Source organism: Acipenser ruthenus, chromosome 8 (assembly GCF_902713425.1).
Source record: "Acipenser ruthenus chromosome 8, fAciRut3.2 maternal haplotype, whole genome shotgun sequence".
NCBI classification, from domain to species: Eukaryota; Metazoa; Chordata; class Actinopteri; order Acipenseriformes; family Acipenseridae; genus Acipenser; species Acipenser ruthenus.
In genome coordinates, this window is record NC_081196.1 from 8,371,890 (window position 1) to 8,392,756 (window position 20,867).

Here is a 20,867-nt window from a genome sequence, read left to right on the forward strand (position 1 = left end):
ATGCATCCTTTGTTGAATTGTTTATACTTGTAGGTTTTGGGCACACGGGTAACAATCAATATGTCTATCTTTGTTGTCTCTTTAATAGGGTATCTTTTGATAATCAGTGTTAATTCATGTTTTATTTTATTCATAATTCCAGAGAATAGCCTCCATGAGCCTATGTACATCTGTCTCTGTAATGTATTTATGAATGCACTCTTTGGAACAGCTAGTTTGTTTGCTACATTCTGGGTGGATATTCTCCGACACCCAGGTCATTTCTTATGCATTTTGTTTTGTTCAAATGTATTTTATGAATCTCTATGCTATTATAGAAATGACAGTTTTATAAGTTATGGCCCATGACAGATATGTAGCAGCGTACATGCCTTTACAATACCACACCATAGTGACAATTCCAAAACAATATATTTGATTGCTGGCTGGATCATCCCTGTGTGTTTGATGATCATTTTAGTGGTACTGGCTGTGATGCTTCCTTTATGTGTAAACATCATTGATAAGCTATATTATCACACCTGGGCATCAGTCAGACTTTCTTGCACAGGCACGACTGTTAATAATGTATATGCTTTATTTTCAATATGTTTATTATTCATATCTTTTAGTTTTATTTTATACTCTTAGATAAACACACTTAAAGTCTGCAAAAAAAAGCTCCAAGGTTCATAGGAATAAAGCTCTACAAACCTGTCTCCCACATTTCATTTCATGCAGTACCTTTTATATTAGTATCTTCATAGACGTGATTCAGAGCCGATTCAGCCTTAAGAAACTGTTGTTTCTGTCATCCCCTCACTGGAATTTCTAATTGTCCCCCCTCTTTTAAACACCATTATCTATGATATGAGTCTGCCTGTGATACACAAAACAATTATTAAAATATTAAGAAAAAATCTAATTAGTCCAACTGTAACGTATTCAGATTCTTAATAATTAAAAACATTGCTATCCAGTGCTCTATAGAGTCCAGACACAGATTAAACGGGTACAAGCACAGAGCACATTTATTTAAGTATTCGAATACTTCAGACCATACATAGCCTAGTTCAACAGTTCTGTTCTGTAACATGCTTTTCACAAAGTCAGGTATGCAGGGCCGGCCTTAAGGCGAGGCAAGCGAGGCGGCCGCCTAGGGACCCCACCCTTTAGAGCTGCCGTGAGATTGAATGTGTTCGTTATGTGCGCGCAAAACACTCGGGGTGCAAAATTGGGGTACCTCATATAGCACCAGCAACATTAAATTCAGGCACCAGTAGACGTGTTTAGGTAGTAGACTTTACAGGTAACAATACATTGTAAAATAATGTTTCGTGTTCACAAGCCTCTTCATTTATCGCAAAGGTTAAGCTTTGCTAGTTTATAAACACATTTTATTGATTAAAAAATGCTAAAACCAAATCAGTTATTGCAGCTAATGTAAATCTAATCTAACAATGTAGCTACATTCACAAGTTACTGTTTCATTTAATCATTTTGTTAATTATATTTTATTTTTTTTACCCAGTAAAATACTCTATTTCTGAATGGAATAATATCATAATAATAAAAATTAAACTACATCTACCGTTCTTAATACAAATTATTTTTCTTCTAAGAAATAAATTTAATAACATTACAGGCTGCTATGGATGAGAGATGTCTCCGAATTTCCTTTGGGGTACATTGTGTTAAAAATATTTACTGTAACACAAAACATGAAACGCTCATTGAAGAGCAGGGGGATGGGGCTGATTTTGCACCAACAGACTCTCTGGTGATAAATTTTCAAAACAGTTTAGCACCAATTTTCAAAACAATTTGCACCCCTGACAAAAAATATGTGCTATGTTTGAAGTAGACTAGAATCCTGAGTGCTTTGAACTTGTGAATTATATAAAATAATAAAGTCTAACAAACTAAGGTACAGCCACTAATTTATAAAGGTTCATCACAATAGGGAAGGAGATCAATTCAGTCTGTAGTAGTGTGGTGTGAAACAAACCCACTGACCTCCCTTAATACATCCTACTGTCTCACAAAACACCTCTGTGCTCTGTGTCTGACAATCACCCTGGATCGTCCCAGAATGGCCACTTACAGTAAGTCTGTCTCTGCTGTAGCCAGTGGAATAGGTCCTCAGTGGAGGCTGGTTGATTCCTTGACGTATAGTTTGATCTCAGTTAAAAAGTGGTTAATTTAAGAATGAATGAAAGTGTCAGTGAAGTTCTATCCTCAGTATGTTGGTGCTTTCTGTTTGTATTCCTTGTTTACTTGTCCATGTTAACTTTCAAGAGCATACTACCTGTAACTGTTACAGCTGTGATGCCTTTGCATGAGAATCAATGTCTAACCCTGAAACCACTTCCAACGACACAAATGTGTACTACAAAAACTTGATAGTTAATAAGAATTTAATTAAAAATATATTGAATATTAACATACTTACGTTTTCTTTACTTATTCAATTATTATTTGTTTATATAGCAGACGCCTTTATCCAAGGCAACTTACAGAGACTAGGGTGTGTGAACTATGCATCAGCTGCAGAGTCACTTACAATTACGTCTCACCCGAAAGACGGAGCACAAGGAGGTTAAGTGACTTGCTCAGGGTCACACAATGAATCAGTGGCTGAGCTGGGATTCAAACTGGAGACCTCCTGCTTACATGCCCTTTTCTTTAACCACTGGACCACACAACCTTCTATTCACAATGACGTCACAGAACTCAAAGGTATCAAAAAATGTATTATTCATACAAAGTGTTTAAACATTCAACATAATGACTAAAGAGTCTATCCTATATTGTGCCTGTACATGCATGGCATAGACATTACACTAGACTGATTTATCAGTGGTCAGGGGCTCTGTGATGCAAGGCTTGTGCTCAGGTGCCTGTAATCTTTGTTGCCGCTGTTGCCTTGAGCTCTGCAGGATATTGAACATCAAACATTCCCTTCTGGGTCTGAAAGGTCATGTAAACAGAGACACTGACTTGCTAATAGATCTTGTTTTCAATGGATTATTCATTAAGCTCCTACATCCCCGTGGATGTTTCAGAGGCAGTACCCCCTCCCCCCTCTAAAGGAAGCATATAAAGCTCAGCACATTTCTTCAGACTCAGAAGTACTGTCCACACAGCACTGCGTGCTTCTACCAGCAGCTTCTCCTGAGGATCTTTCTGAGAGGTAATTTGAAAAATAATATTTTAATGTATGTGTGCCTTTAATCTCATGTTATTGTGCTATTGTAAACATGTTATTGGGTCCTGATTCTGTGTATCTTTATTATTTGTTTATTGATTTATTTGGGAGATTCCTTTATCCAAGGCGAGTTACAGGTGTTACAGGGCAGTACAGGCTTACAAGGTCAATATTTAAATACACTATAGTGCAAATTAAATTACTAAAGTACAATATGAAATAAGATGCAAGTTAGGATGACAGCAATTTATATCTACAGTGAGAGAGTCGTAGTGCAATAACAGTGCATCTGCTGTACATGTTGTATTTTTATTTTTTTGTTTTATATATATATATATATATATATATATATATATATATATATATATATATATATATATAGTTGTAATCCTAGTATTTGTATTGATTAAAATCAAGTATATTCACAAAGCTTAAACTTGTGAGTCATTTAAAGAACGCTAGCTAATCATAGAAATGTTCGAAGCTTCTTTAACAGTCTGAAAAAGTGCATCTTTGCTGCACCCCTAAAACATTGCTGCTCTCTGGCCAATGGAGAAGGGATGTCCAGTTGTTATAATATGTATAATACTGGTAACGTGCTTCAAGCGAGAACTACTTTTTTTGATCTGCTTCCCCAGGAGTTGTGTGTAGTTTTACCCAGATTATATGACTGAGTGCTTAGATTATGGGAGAGCTTGTACAGTTGATGACAGCTCCCAGTGTTGCTTCAGAGAGCAGCAGGAGACTGCCTGTGTAGTTACACAATGACATGAAGGGTTAGGATTTGACAAGATGTGTGTGCCTGCACTTAAATCTACCTTTAGGGAATGTAAACAAGCTTGACAGCCCACAGGGTCTGGTTTCTGATGAAGTTCATTACACAGCTTGGTAAACTATAGGACACATGTTGTAAAGAGTGGACTAACACTTCAGCAAAACTGGACTTATGTTGAGACACAGCTGTTAAAGGGTAATCCCTTGCATATTACAATCTCTGTCTTTTTACATGCATTGGTTTAGGGTTGAATGTCTAACCATTTAAAGATGACATCTTTTTTAAAATTATGTTGTTATGCTTCAATGCATTTATTCAATTTTAACTATTATGCTTCATCATGTACACTTCAAAATTTAAAAAAGGCATGAATTGGAAAGAGCACAATATATACAGTGATTTCAATATTTGCAGCACAAAGGTATCCCCTTTTTAAAATAGGAATAGCATATTTAAAGTAATATTAACTGAGATGCTTTAGATGATGTGATAATCAATTGCACAGTTATACCACCTGTATTTTCCCCATTCTAATCTTCATACTAATATGTTTTTTTATGTATTTATTTGCAGGTATTTTCAAGAAACAGCTATGGAGAAAAAGAACTCATCCTACGTTACAATGTTTACCCTTTCTGGATTAAATGAATCAAGCACAAATAAATATATCTATTTTTCTTTCACTCTCCTGGGTTATCTCTTTATCATTTGTGTTAATTTAACTCTAATTGTAATAATAGCTCTTGAAAAGACACTTCATGAGCCCATGTATTTTTTCCTCTGTAATCTGAGTGCTAATGCACTGTATGGAACTGCTGGTTTCTTTCCTAAACTACTGTTTGATTTTCTGTCTGATACGCATGTCATCTCGCATTCTGGGTGCCTGCTTCAAATATTTGTCATTTACAGTTATTCTGCGTGCGAGTTAACAAATTTAACAGTAATGGCATATGATAGGTATGTGGCAATATGCAGGCCCCTGGAGTACCATGCTATCATGTCGCCTTTGACGACTGGTAAATTAATACTGTTTTCTTGGATTTTTCCATTCTGTTGTTTCTGTGTTGGGTCTCTATTGACTTTCTGGTTGCCCTTATGTGGCTCCCACATTGAAAAACTATATTGTGACAGCACGTCAATTGTGAAATTATCTTGTATAGAGACTACTGTTAACACTGTATATGGATATGTTCTAATATGTATATTCTTTGCACATTTCCTTTTTATTTTATTTTCCTACATGAAAATACTCAGAGCGTGCCGGGCATCTAGTATAGCAATGAGTAAATGTTTGCAGACCTGTTTGCCACATTTGTTGACGGTGATCAATTACTTCATTGCCGTGCTTTTTGATTTAATGTACAGTAGATACGGTTCATATGATATTCCACAGGTTTTACACAATCTCCTGTCAGTGGAATTTCTGATCGTCCCTCCTGTTTTCAATCCTGTCATTTATGGTTTAAACCTTCAAAAGTTCCGGAACAAAGTCACAAGAATGTGCAGCAGAAACAAAGTAATTCACACTTAATAGATTCCAGATGTAGTTGCTACTATCGCCTTTCATTTATAAGAAATCAAAACTTTTAATTGTATATTGTTTTCTATAATTAATAGAACGTATTAAATATATTTCATGAGACACACACGTTGCAATGAAAACTGGATAGAAAGTTGAGTAGTTTAGTAAGATATGTGCTTATACATACAGGATTATTTAATTTGTAATTGACTCAAGAAAGTAACAGAATCAGGTAAGTTAAATGGACCCGATGCACTTTATCAACTTCATTGTAAACCTCTTTGTGAACCCTTCTTGGTTTTGTTAATATAAACTGAAATGCTTATTTATTAAGGGTCACCCATTTCTGAGGGTAGCTTCACATTTTATATAGAAAAATGTATCATCAAAGGAACCAAATGTACTGCAGGCATAAGAGCAGCTTCTGATGTAAAGAAAAGTAATATTTCATGATTGTATTTAATGTAATGTATTTTAAACTGTTTATATCCATGTTAAACACAAGTACAGTACATGTGTACAAAGCAAATGTACAAGGTTAAAAACAGTAATTCCAGTCAGACTTTCAAAGCAGATTCATGGACAGGTTAATATGCATGTTTTACAATTTTGGAAACAATAAAGATATGTATTAAATAAGCCACAATTCATGACATGATTTATATTTGTATATAATGTTAACACTAATACACAACCTTGAATATCTTGTTTTTATAATATGGCTTAAATACGATGGAATACATATTTTATGTTATGTACTGTATAAATACGATGTAGTATGTATGTATATTGTTAATGTTTTTGATGTATAAAATGCATCCTTACAGAAAAAATAGGTGTTACATATTGGAAAGGGAAATGTTAAAATGTAATAAAAATATATACCGTAATTATTTTTTGTACATTTATTGTGTACACAATACTAGCAACTCAGATGCTTGAAATCAATATCGCTTCCTTAAACCGTAAGCTTGCATGACACTTTTGATTGTAAAAAACTTTTTTTTCTGTAGACGCCACAGCCCTCTGACACAGTTCAGTGAAACCTGGTCCATTGAGCATCACCTACTGAGTAGTGCACATAACATTAGCATTGAAGGAGTGCTATCCAATCAGGTAGAATGACACAACAGAATATATTTCGGTTCTTTGTTTTTTAAAAACTTTATTTAGGATATGCAGATATTTCAAATACACCTCTTCCTGATACTTAATCACTTCATGTCCAATGGTCTAGCTATAATCATACTGTACAATCTAACCCTGAGCACAGGAACTGAATAGATACCTGGTAGCAACAGTGTTATTGTACCAGTGATTGGCTGTGACTTGGACAACCAGGTTAAGCACTGGCAGGTATTTGCCTATTAAAGTCGCTGTAAACAAGTTAGAAAACAATAGAGATACATGTCAATAAGGCTGTAATAATGGTACAATATAAACAATCAAGGAAAATGATTATCATATTAGGAAAGACTTTAGAAACCAGGACAGATTTCTACAGAATAATATGTTTTTAGGAGTCGTCCAAAATTATCATCAAAAGGAGCAAGCGTACACAACAGCGTCTGTAACAGGCTAAAATAAACCAGCGACGGGTCAGTTGCTTAGTACAAGAGGTTACATTATGGCTACAGAAAAAAAAGCACAAAATACATTGTGTTTTCTAGTTTGATTTCACAATGAAACCGAGTAGTATTGCATAACAGGCAGAATTTTCCAATCTAGTATAATTATTTTTAGTTTACAGTGCCTTTTTTTTGTATGGTAGGGTATTGCAGTCTATCGGCAATATAATAAGCAGTATTAATTGGTAGTAAATTTGAATAGAGAAAAGCTGTGTGTTGTTTTCTATTTTTTCATGTATTCCATTTTTTCTTTTGCATTTTATACAAAAAAAAAAAAAAACATATGAACAATTTTAAGTTTCTAAAAATATTAATGGAACCAACCTGTCCTTGCATTTATTTGTTGTCTTCCAAGATTCTGAGTATGCATACTGTAAGGGTGCTACCTGTCAAGTGAGTTTCATCACTGAGAGAATGTGGCAGGTGAAATTGATTAACTGCATTCAATTGGATAAATCGTTTCACCTTGTTACTATTTAAAGGGTAGTGTAAACTGAGACACGGGAGATGCAAGGCTGTGGGAATGTCGGCGCCACATGTTTGTTTGTGAGTATGCCCAGTGAATGGAAGTAGTATAATCGTTCTGAGCTTTCTTTTGGTCTAAACCAGGGGTGCCCAATCCTGGTCCTGGAGGGCCGGTGTCCTCCTGGCTTTTGTTCCAACTGTCCATTAAATTACTTAATTTGACCAATCAAGCACTTATTAGAAGCTTAATTGGTCCAATTAAGCAATTTAGTGTACAGTTGGAACAAAAACCAGGAGGGCATCGGCCCTCCAGGACCAGGATTGGGCACCCCTGGTCTAAACTGTTGCGTGCAGTTAAAGCAGTGTATGTGGCTGTTAAGCAGTCTGTGGTTCTAATCAACCTGTACCTGCTGTGTGAAAAGTTTAGGCTGATGTGGTATTTGACAGTCCTTATAGGAGTTAAGCTTATAAGCATTTTGAAATGAATTGTGTGCGTCTGTATTCCCGGAGCCTTGTACGCTGCCCGTTAGGAAGGAAAATGTGCACTTTCTTAACTTACCTTACTTCAAGGGGATTGATTTGTGTTATATTGGGTTAGAGTGAACTCGAGTAATTCAGTGCTTACTATATTGCCACATGTTAATCTGTATTCTTATTGAATGAGTGTAACACTGGTAACAATGTAATTGGAGAGCGATTTGCTGTATTGTGGGCTATTTTTGTTTTGGTGGATTATTATTATTTTGTGTGATATTCATTTGGTTTGGAGTGTACCAGTTATTTGGTTGTAGTATTATGTTTAATTGTTTAGTGTACTAATTACTTGTTTTACCACAATTGTCCTGATTCTATGAGCTGCCTGTTTAACTGTATAATTCTCTGTATGAAATTCAATCTTTAATTACTTCATTGATGCTAATTGTTTTTGCACTGAATTCCATTTCTAATTGTCCCACTGCTGGTAATTGTAGCCTACCTGTTTTGAAACCTGATTGTGGACTATTTCATTGATGTTAATTGTAATATACTCTTGTTACTTGTCTGCTATTGTGAGTTCTGTATTTTAATCATGCATGTGATCTTTTAACAGAAGCCATGTTTCATAAATAAAGTTTTTATACTTTCATCTCTTGTTTGTCGCTCCTTGTCTTTTCCCAGTATAATGTTTTAATTGCCCTATATAACAAACCTGTGTATTTTGAGTGATCTGGTAAACTCTGAAGGCGTAATACCTTCAGTGGTGTAGTGTGGCTTCAGGGTTAATTGGTATACATGGTTTCCAATTGTCACTCTCTAAAGACCCAGCCCCCACTTGCTACACCTGGCGTTAACTACCGAGTCAGAGAATGCACAACTGCATTAATAAATACATTTAAAAAAAAATGTGCTTACGAGAACTGCAATTTTGAACAACGTTGATTTTACAGTTTTCAGAAGTTTGTTTCTGTTGCATTTTCTGTAAAAATTAATGAGATTTCTACAGTAAGTTGTATTTTGTTTTTAATATTTTTTTCAATTCTGTTAACTGTTGCTTGATTAAAATAAATACAAATAACAATAAATAATATTGGCATTTACTTAAACAACGTAGCTTGAAAGTAAAAGTCCAGTACATAAATATCAAGTAGGTCTAATAGATATATGAAATGGAAAAACATGGACATGACTTATCAAATGGAAAAGAGTACTGTTAAAACAGAAAATCACTTTGGTCTACAAATTACATTTATATACACAAATGTTTATTAATTACAGCAGGGGCACCGAACTTTGTTTAAATGTGGGAGGATAAAGGTAAAGAATAACGGATGAGCGAGGCAAAACATTTTTTGAATGAAAAGGTATGGCAGGAACAAAATATGAGTGAAATAACTGTAGCTAATGTATGTGAGAAAATAACTGAGTAGCTATACGAGAACTGTAACTGTTGTATGTAAGGTAAAATAACTGTGTGATGAATGGAATAACTGTGCTGTTTGATTATTGTACTGTATGTAGATTTTTTTGGTGAAGGGTGTAATTAGTTAATCAATAGATGGTGTGGCCATAATTCCCATACCTGATTAATAATTAAACCATAGTATTGCTAGGTTTATAATTCCATGCAGATGGTGTGACTCTAGTATTGCTAGGTTTATAATTCCATGCACATGGTGTGACTCTAGTATTGCTAGGTTTATAATTCCATGCAGATGGTGTGACTCTAGTATTGCTAGGTTTATAATTCCATGCAGATGGTGTGACTCTAGTATTGCTAGGTTTATAATTCCATGCAGATGGTGTGACTCTAGTATTGCTAGGTTTATTATTCCATGTAGATGGTGTCACTGTAGTTGTGCTTAATTTATTAATTGTTGTAATTGTTCAATGTGGTTATTAATTAATTGAGTACATTGGATAAAGCAAAACAGAGGACACAAACAGAGTGAGTGCAGATTGGGCAATCAAGGGAACAACCATGGTGGTAAGGCAATATGTAATTACTGTAGACAAACTCAACATTTCCAAAAGAATTGCCTCCAGAAAAGAGAGAATAAAGAGAAACAATGAACTAATGACAAGAACAGAACTGAGAAAGGGAGGGTAATTCCATCTTTGCTGAGTAGATTACTAATTATGTTTGTTCCACAGAATCAGACAACGGCAGCAGCATTAACTATTCTCATTGCAGGTATCGCAGGATTGAGGTTCCGGCCCCTTTGCAGGACCGCAAACATGTAGCAATGATTCCATGAGATTGGAACTATTATGGGTGATAACTTAGACAGCCAGGGAATTCTAGTGGGTTAGAGTGTCCCTGTGGGGTTTACCAAAACATTATACACAGGAATAACATAGCACAAAACATTAGTGAGAGTGGGCCTGGAACAAAGCTAGGCAATTCTATGCCAGGTGCCCTAAATTTGATAAATTGTTGAATGACACATTGAAAGAGGAAAAAACACACATATATAATATATATATATATATAATGTATATTACCAGGCCAACACAGAATCAAGGGCCAAATCAGGGCCCCTTGACAAAGCGGCAGGCTGATTTGGGGAAATTAATTCTGGACTTAAACAGAGACCAGTCTTCACCGGACGTGGTTCAGAAACTGGTTTCTGCATCTGAAATCTTGGCTCAAGGGAAACAAATGACTGTAAATATTGTAAATGAAGTGTAAAGTTTTAACAATTCGCCCTACCCACGACTTGAATGTAAGTGCTCTCATCAGCCAGGATCTTGCCTGGCTAGAGAAAGCACACCACACACAAGTAACATACAGGAGGAGTAGCATAAGCACAAGCATAGCTAGCTGGTAACCAAGGGCAGATTATCTTGACAAATGCACAGACTTATGGATCGGGAATTTTGTGTGGCCTAGGGGATAATACTGGGTCTGCCTGGGTAGACACATAGCCGCTGTCTGTGCCATGGTAGCATTGATTGTATCATTGATTGTTGTTTGTTATGTGAAACACATCTTAAAACGCCAACAGAAACAACTGTCAGTCTTCACAACGGCTGCAATGGTCTGCAACCTGTCTGTAGTAGGACATGTACAGCAACCAAGACTACAATCCGCCGAAACAAGCAGGACATGGATCAAAGGAAAAGAAGGTGTGGGTTTAAGGGTCGTGATAAAGACACCCCCTGCTAAAAGACAAACAATGTGCTAGTAACCTCTGGTTTGGATCCACAGATCAAGAATCATCGGTGTTCCAAAAGGAGGGACTAAAGAGGAAAATTATTGAATTCTAACAAACTTTATATCTTATGTGTTATGTGTGTACCTTGTATTTCTGTATACATTTAATTGAACGTAAGGTGCCTTTGAGACTGTAGCAAGCAGTGATTGCATCAGCTGCAGCTGGCCCTTCAGGCTTGTGAACAACAGTGTTCCCCCATCCCCAGAACACCAACTTTGATAACTCTGAGACACACTCTGTTCTGATTCTATATTGTGCTGTGATAACGAAGGATTGCCTGAGACAGGAGAGAAGTTACACCAAAGTCGACACCCCATCAGATCAAAGGATTTACACCCTGACCCCAGGAAAGAACTGCCCAGGACAATTGGTTCTGGTAGGCTCCAGCACAGCTGGAACCACATGTAACGAACAAAAGGCCTTATCACAAACTTCTGTGACATCCTACCCAGAGACATACCCTACCCTGTAAAACACTGTATAAAATCTACTGTAACCCTTGTGTACGTTAACAGTCTCTTGTAGACTCTTCCCTTGTTTACATTTATTAAAATATCTAGAGCTGACAATAAACCTGAATCCTGAGTCTATTTGGATAGAGGAGAATAACTCCACTACAATAACATGTACAAAATGTTATAATATGGCTTGTTAATTGATAGATATATTGGCATATGTATATCAACAGTTAAAATATTCCTTGCTCGGCTTTGTTTTAAATGTAGTGCTGGATGCTACAGTTTTTCACGTTTTCCCAAAGTAGCATGATTCACAATAGCTCAGTACTTTTATGACAGCGACTGTCAACAACAGATACACCTGAACAAAAATAAACATTTTATATATTTATGAAGCAATTCTGTGCATTTTGCACACTAAGTATGTGATTAATATTCCCTTACAAAAATAACCTATAGGTTTCTATAGACCTATCGGCCAAATGTCCCAATTCTGTATAAAAACCAATAGGTTATAATTATTATTATTTGTTTATTTAGCAGACGCCTTTATCCAAGGCGACTTACAGAGACTAGGGTGTGTGAACTATGCATCAGCTGCAGAGTCACTTACAATTACATCTCACCCAAAAGACGGACCACAAAGAGGTTAAGTGACTTGCTCATTGTCACACAATGAGTCAGTGGCTGAGGTGGGATTTGAACCGGGGACCTCCTGCTTAGAAGCTCTTTTCTTTAACCACTGGACCACACAGCCTCCTATAGGTTCAATACAATAGCCTATATGTCTTCTATTAATTATATAGAAGTATTCTATAGGTAACCCATAAGTTATTTTCATAAGGCTTAACAAACATAAACAAGTGTTTTCCCCAATGAAAGGATAATGACATGATAATTCAGAAGCCTGACAGGGACGTGTATTGTACAAACGCCGAGCAGCATTTTAAACGAGGCTAAATAAATCTGAAAAAAAGCATTTAAAACGACAGAATATAAAAATGCAAACAATATTCATTCAATCTTTTGCACAATGCATAATAACTTGTTTATGATACTAAAAAGGCCAGCCAGTGGATAAATAATTGAAAACAATTTTAGAATAATTTATGGACATAATGTACCGTAAATGTTTATTATTAAATTAATGGGAGTTTAAATTTTTAGCAAGTAGACTAGTAAAGTAAAATCAGGCTTATGTGATTTTGAAATGCCATTTGCTAGAGGTACTATTACTTAATCGAAGTTAAAAAATAAAAGATTTTGGTGGGAATTGAACTTGGACTCTTTCATGGCTCCGTGGCAAGATTAACCTGATAACTTCTTATTTCATTTTTAATAATGGTCTCTTCCTTACATTTATCTAAGAGTTTTTGGTAGTAATAAAACACCTTCATCTCTCTTGACCGCCGTTCTCGCTTGTTAAATTTGCAGACGACACAAAAATACGAGGAGTGGCAAACACTGTTGCAGCAGCAAAGGTCATTCAAAATGATCTAGACAGCATTCAGAACTGGGCAGACACATGGCAAATGACATTTAATAGAGAAAAGTGTAAGGTACTGCACGCAGGCAATAAAAATGTGCATTATAAATATCACATGGGAGATACTGAAATTGAAGATGGAATCTATGAAAAAAACCTAGGAGTTTATGTTGACTGAGAAATGTCTTAATCTAGACAAATTGGGGAAGCTATAAAAAAGGCCAACAAGATGCTCCGATATATTGTGAGAAGTGTTGAATTTAAATCAAGGGAAGTAATGTTAACACTTTACAATGCATTAGTAAGACCTCATCTAGAATATTGTGCTCAATTCTGGTCATCTCGTTACAAAAAGGATATTACTGCTCTAGAAAGAGTGCACAGAAGAGCAACCAGAATTATCCTGGGTTTAAAAGGCATGTCGTATGCAGACAGGCTAAAAGAATTCAGTCTTGAACAAAGAAGACTATGCGTTGATCTGATTCAAGCATTCCAAATCCTAAAAGGTATTGACAATGTCGACCCAGGGGACTTTTTTGACCTGAAAAAAGAAACAAGGACCAGGGGTCACAAATGGAGATTAGATAAAGGGGCATTCCGAACAGAAAATAGGAGGCACTTTTTTACACAGAGAATTGTGAGGGTCTGGAACCAACTCCCCAGTAATGTTGTTGAAGCTGACACCCTGGGATCCTTCAAGAAGCTGCTTGATGAGATTCTGGGATCAATAAGCTACTAACAACCAAACGAGCAAGATGGGCTGAATGGCCTCCTCTCATTTGTAAACTTTCTTATGTTCTTATGTTCTTATATCCATAATAAACACCTTTTTTTAATTTGTAATTGTTAGCAGACATCGCACAGATCTTGGGTCAAACCAATATATTGGTGTAGGGGGAATTGATTGTGAGTGTTTATAAATTTGGTCCATCCTCTAAACACCTTTCAATTCTTAGACTTTATTTTAAACACCAAAAAAATGTTAAACATAGTATAATGTGTATATAATGAATGAAAGAAAGTGGAGGTGCAAAACATATAGATTACCCCCCTAGATTCAAAGTGGGTGGGCACGTGCCCCTGCTGCCCCGTGGGTTAGGCGCCTATAGGCCTTTTTCCATACAACTTTTAAGCTCGGTAAAACTTATGTGAATAAGAAAATATATGCGACAAACACTATGGAAAAGGGTTTAAGTCGACTTTTAAGAAGATTTTACTCGCATGACACGCTCGCTCTAGAGGTGGTTTTATTTTTTACTCGCAGCGACATTTTATTCGACACTTGCATGTAAACGGTAATAAGCGCCCTTCTTCGTCATTCCAGTGACGTCACATTGTTTAATGCACATGCTCTGATGATAAAAACAAGCTGGCAGACGTGGAGTAAATAAGAAACACAATTATATTTACAATTACTGAACGATTATGATGATGTCTCTGCACTTGATTTGTTTAGGTTTTAAGTTCAAAGTTTCTAACCATTCATTTCAATGGGTCTGAAAGGTCATGTAAACAGAGCCACTGACTTGCTAATAGATCTTGTTTTCAATGGATTATTCATTAAGCTCCTACATCCCCCTGGGTGTTTCAGAGGCAGTACCTCTCCCCACACCCCCTAAAGGAAGCATATAAAGCTCAGCACATTTCTTCAGACTCAGAAGTACTGTCCACACAGCACTGCATGCTTCCACCAGCAGCTTCTCCTGAGGATCTCTCTGAGAGTAATTTGAAAAATAATATTTTAATGTATGTGTGCCTTTAATCTCATGTTATTGTGCTATTGTAAACATGTTATTGGGTCATGTACCCTGATCCTGTGTATTATTATTTGTTTATTTATTTTGCAGTTGCCTTTATCCAACGGTAAAGGACGGTACAGGGTTACAATGCAAGGTCAATATTTAAATACACTATTTAGTGTAATAATGGTGCATCAGCTGTGCATGTTTTTTTTGTTATATATGTATATATAGTTGTAATACTAGTATTAGTATTGATTAAAATCAAGTATATTCACAAAGTTTAAACTTGTGAGTCATTTAAAGAACGCTAGCTAATCATAGAACTGTTTTAATCTTCTTTAACAGTCTGAAAAAGTGCACCTTTGCTGCAACCCTAAAACATTGCTGCTCTCTGGCCAATGGAGAAGGGATTTCCAGTTGCTATCATCCATGAAACTGGCTTGGGTTTGTTTGTCAGCACGGTTTAAAGGCTGATGTTATAACAACAATAGAACAAACAGGGATAATAGTGAATAATACTATAATATGAACTCTTTTTATTGGATTATAAATATTCTGTATAATACTGCTAAGGTGCTTCAAGCGATAACCACTTTTTTGATCTGCTTCCCCAGAAGTTGTGTGTAGTTTTACCCAGATTATATGACTGAGTGCATAGATTATGGAGAGTTTGTACAGTTGATGACAGCTCCCAGTGCTGCTTCAGAGAGCAGCAGGAGACTGCCTGTGTAGTTACACAATGACATGAAGGGTTAGGATTTGACAAGATGTGTGTGCCTGCACTTAAATCTACCTTTAGGGAATGTAAACAAGCTTGACAGCCCACAGGGTCTGGGTTCTGATGAAGTTTATTACACAGCTTGGTAAACTATAGGACACATGTTGTAAATAGTGGACTAACATTTCAGTAAAACTGGACTGATGTTGAGACACAGCTGTTAAAGAGTAATCACTTGCATATTACAATCTCTGTCTTTTTACATGCATTTGGTTTAGGGTTGAATGTCTAACCATTTTAAAGATGACATCTCCTTTTAAATGATGCTGGTATACATCCATACATATATTCCATTGTAGCAACTATACTTCATCATGTACATTTCAAAATTAGAAAGGGCATGAATTGAAATATTCACTGATTTTACTATTTGTAGTACACATGTATCCCCCTTTTTCAATAATATTTAGAGTATGTAACCTATTTTATTCTTCCTGCTAACATGTTTTTTTTAATGTATTTATTCACAGGTATTTTCAAGAAGCAGCTATGGAGAAAGAAAACTCATCCTACACTACAATGTTTACCCTTTCTGGATTAAATGAATCAAGCACAAATAAATATATCTATTTTTCTTTCACTCTCCTAGGTTATCTATTTATCATTTGTGTTAATTTAACTCTAATTTTAATAATAGCTCTTGAAAAGAAATTTTATAAGGCTATGTATTTCTTCCTCTGTAATCTGAGTGCTAATGCACTGTATGGAACTGCTGGTTTCTATCCTAAACTACTGTTTGATTTTCTGTCTGATACGCATGTCATCTCGCATTCTGGGTGCCTGCTTCAAATATTTGTCATCTACAGTTTTTCCGCTTGTGAATTATCTAATTTAACAGTAATGGCATATGATGGGTATGTGTCAATATGCAGACCTCTGGAGTACCATGCTATCATGACTCCTTTGACGACTGGTAAATTAATACTTTTTTCTTGGATTTTTCCATTCTGTTGTGGATGTATTGGTACTCTATTGACTTTCAGGTTGCCCTTATGTGGCTTCCACATTGAAAAACTGTATTGTGATAACTGGTCAATTGTGAAATTATCTTGTGTAGATGCTACTGTTAACAATGTATATGGATATGTTATAATATGCATATTCTTTGCACATTTCCTCTTTATTTTATTTTCCTACATGAAAATACTCGGAGCGTGCCGGGCATCTAGTATAGCAATGAGTAAATGTTTGCCACATTTGTTGACGGTGATCAATTACTTAATTGCCTTGCTTTTTGATTTAATGTACAGTAGATACGGTTCAAATGATATGCCACAGATTTTACACAATCTCCTGTCAGTGGAATTTTTAATCGTCCCTCCTGTTTTCAATCCTGTCATTTATGGTTTAAACCTTCAAAAGATCCGGAACAAAGTCACAAGAATGTGCAGCAGAAACAAAGTCATTCACAGTGGATTCCAGATGTAGTTGCTACTATTGTCTTGCATTTGAAAGAAATTAAAACTTTAAATTGTATATTGTTTTCTACAATTAATAATAGTGTATTAAATATTTTTCATGAAAGACACACTTGAATGTAATACAAAATGGATAGAAAGTTGAGTAGTTTAGTAAGATATGTGCTTATACATACTGGATTATTTCATTTGTAATTGACTCAAGAAAGTAACAGAATCAGGTAAGTTAAATGGACCCGATGCACTTTTTCAACCTCATTGTAAATCTCTTTAAAGCCCTTATTTTGTTAATAAAAGCTGAAATGCTATTTATTAAGGGTCACCCATTTCTGAGGGTAGCTTCACATTGTAGAAAAATGTATCATCAAAAACAAGCCAAATGTACTGCATAAGAGCAGCTTCTGATGTGAAAAAAAGTAATATTTCATAATTGTATTTCATGTAATGTATTTTAAACTGAAATAGTTTATATCCATGTTAAACACAAGTACAGTACATGAGTACGAAGCAAATACATTGTTGGTCTCGTGGTTAAAAACAGTAATTCCAGTCAGCCTTTCAAAGCAGATTCATGGACAGGTTAATATGCATGTTTTATCATTTCAGAAACAATAAACAGATGTATTAAATAAGCCATAATTCATGACATGATTTATATTTGTATATAATGTTAACACTAATGCACAACCTTGAATATCTTGTTTTTATAATGTGGCTTAAATACAATTGAATACATATTTTATGTTATGTACTGTATAAATGCAATATAGTATGTATGTGTTTTGTTCATGTATTTGATGTATAAAATGCATTCTTACTGCAAAAAATAGGTGTTACATATTGGAAAGGGAAAAGTTGATGTAATGAAGAATATATATATATATATATATATATATATATATATATATATATATATATATATATATTGCACATTTATATTGTACACAGTACTACTGCAATTCAGATGCTTAAAATCAACCTTAAACCGTAAGCTTCCTAGATGCCTCAGCCCTCTGACAAACTTTATTTAGGATATGCAGATATTTCAACTATAACTCTTCCTGATACCTAATCACTTCATGTCCAATGGTCTAGCTATAATCACACTGTACCATCTAACCCTGAGCACAGGAACTGAATAGATACCTGGTAGCAACATTGTTATTGTACCAGTAATTGGCTGTGACTTGGACAACCAGGTTAAGCATTGGCTCAGGTATTTGCCTATTAAAGTCGCTGTAAACAAGTTAGAAAACAATAGAGATACATTTCGATATGGCTGTAATAATGGTACAATATAAACAATCAAGGAAATTGATTCTCACATTAAAAAAAAACACTTTGGAAACTAGGACAAATTTCTACAGAATCATATGTTTTTAGGGGTCGTCCAAAATTATCTTCAAAAGGAGCAAGCGTACACAACAGCGTCTGTAACAGGATAAAATAAACCAGCGACGGGACAGTTGCTTAGTACATTATGGCAACAAAAAAAACAACTTTGATTTCAAAATGAAACTGAGTAGTACTGCATGACTGCATGAGATTTAAAGAGCAAGTAAAAGTTACTTATATGTCTCTATGAAAAGTAATTACAAAAAAAAATATTTATATTAGAATTGTAAAACCACAAACTTGTCTTAGCACACAGTACAGTTCAAAGTAGGTGAAGTCCACATATTTAAGCAAACTGTTTGGTTTTGCAATAATTTATTACACAGAAAAAGTGGTGAAAGACAGAATCAGACACCAATGAAAGAGAGAAATGATATTTCAGACACAAAAACAAACAGTCACATTATCCTGTATAGATACCACAATACCAAGTGAGCCAGAAGAGAAAAATGTGAAGCAATTCCTAAATATAAGAAGCAGTATTAATTGGTAGTAAATTTGAATAGAGAAAAGGTAAGCCATAAGCTGTGTGTTGTTTTCTATTTTTTCATGTATTCCATTTTTTTCTTTTGCATTTTATACAAAAAGAAAAAAAACAAAAACAAGAACATTTTCACAAAAACTAAAAATATTCATGGAACCAACCTGTCCTTGCATTTATTTGTTGTCTTCCAAGATTCTGAGTATACATACTTTCCCATGACGTTAACTACCAAGTCCGAGAATACACAAGTGCATTAAGAAATAAATAAATAAATAATACATTTTAAAAAATGTGCTTGCAAAGTTTCTTTCTGTTGCATTTTCTGTAAACATTAATGCGAATTCTACAGTAAGTTGTGTTAATTTTTTCTTTCGTTTTTAATATTTTTTTTCAATTCTGTTAACCGTTGCTTGATTAAAATAAATACAAATAACAATAAATAAAATTGGCATTTACTTAAACAATGTAGCTTGAAAGTAAAAGTCCAGTACATAAATATCAAGTAGGCCTAATAGGTATATGAGATGGAAAACATGGAAATGACTTATCAAATGGAAAAGAGTAATGTTGAAACGGAAAATCACTTTAGTCGACAAATTACATTTATATACACAAGTGGTTTTTTAATCTTTGAAAACAACACTTTATGGAGGGGGCTGTATTAGTTACAACACGGGCACCGAACTTTGTTTAAAAGTGGGGGGGTAAAGGTAACGAATAACAGGCAAACGAAGCGAGGCAAAAAGAAAATGGCCAAAAAGCTCTGGTAAAACATATTTTTACTGTTCAATCTTTTTCAGGTGTTTCAACATAAAATCTAGAATATTTACTAACTGAGCATTTATTAAGTACAAACACAAGTAAACCAAATGGCAAAACCAGTCTGTGGCATATCTGCACAATGCTGTACAGTACCTATAATTCCAACATGCAGCTTATTAAAGGGACGTGCGAAACCAACAAACAATAACGAGTACCAAATGTTATAATATGGCTTGTTTATTGATAGATATATTGGCATATGCATGTCAACGGCTTTGTTTTAAGTGTAGTCCTTCTTCGTCATTCCAGTGACGTCACATTGTTTAATGCACATGCTCTGATGATAAAAACAAGCTGGCAGACGTGGAGCAAATAAGAAACACAATTATATTTACAATTACTGAACGATTATGATGATATCTCTGCACTTGATTTGTTTAGGTTTTAAGTTCAAAGTTTCTAACCATTCATTTCAATGGGTCTGAAAGGTCATATAAACAGAGCCACTGACTTGCTAATAGATCTTGTTTTCAGTGGATTCTTCATTAAGCTCCTACATCCCCGTGGATGTTTCAGAGGCAGTACCCCCTCCCCCTCCCCCCTCTAAAGGAAGCATATAAAGCTCAGCACATTTCTTCAGACTCAGAAGTACTGTCCACACAGCACTGCATGCTTCCACCAGCAGCTTCTCCTGAGGATCTCTCTGAGAGGTAATTTGAAAAGGAATGTTTTAATGTATGTGTGCCTTTAATCTCTTGTTATTGTTCTATTACAAGCATGTTATTGGTTCCCGTACTCTGATCCTATGTATTATTTTTAGTTTATTTATTTTGCAGGTGCCTTTATCCAACGCAACTTACTAGTGTTTCAGGACAGTACAGGGTTACAATGCAAGGTCAATATTTAAATACACTATAGTTTACAGTAAGTGTAAATGAAATTACTGAAGTACAATATGAAATAAGATGCAAGGTAGGATGACAGCAATGTAAATCTACAATGACAGAGTCATAGTGCAATAATAGTGCATCAGCTGTGCATGTTTTTTATATATACAGTAATATATAAATAT

At 35.1% G+C, this 20,867-nt stretch overlaps 2 protein-coding genes across 2 annotated transcripts; both read left to right on the plus strand.

Moving 5' to 3' along the window:
• Positions 1-3,123: 3,123 nt before the first annotated feature.
• LOC131737697 (olfactory receptor 2J2-like) lies at positions 3,124-6,249 on the plus strand. Its single transcript, XM_059028364.1, has 2 exons — positions 3,124-3,172; positions 4,536-6,249. Exon 2 carries the CDS (start codon positions 4,555-4,557, stop codon positions 5,491-5,493), a length of 939 nt encoding a protein of 312 aa, XP_058884347.1. The 5' UTR covers positions 3,124-3,172; positions 4,536-4,554; the 3' UTR covers positions 5,494-6,249.
• An 8,841-nt stretch (positions 6,250-15,090) lies between these two features.
• Positions 15,091-17,164, plus strand: LOC131737845 (olfactory receptor 6N2-like). Its single transcript, XM_059029625.1, has 2 exons — positions 15,091-15,109; positions 16,207-17,164. Exon 2 carries the CDS (start codon positions 16,226-16,228, stop codon positions 17,162-17,164), a length of 939 nt encoding a protein of 312 aa, XP_058885608.1. The 5' UTR covers positions 15,091-15,109; positions 16,207-16,225.
• The last annotated feature ends 3,703 nt before the right edge of the window (positions 17,165-20,867 follow it).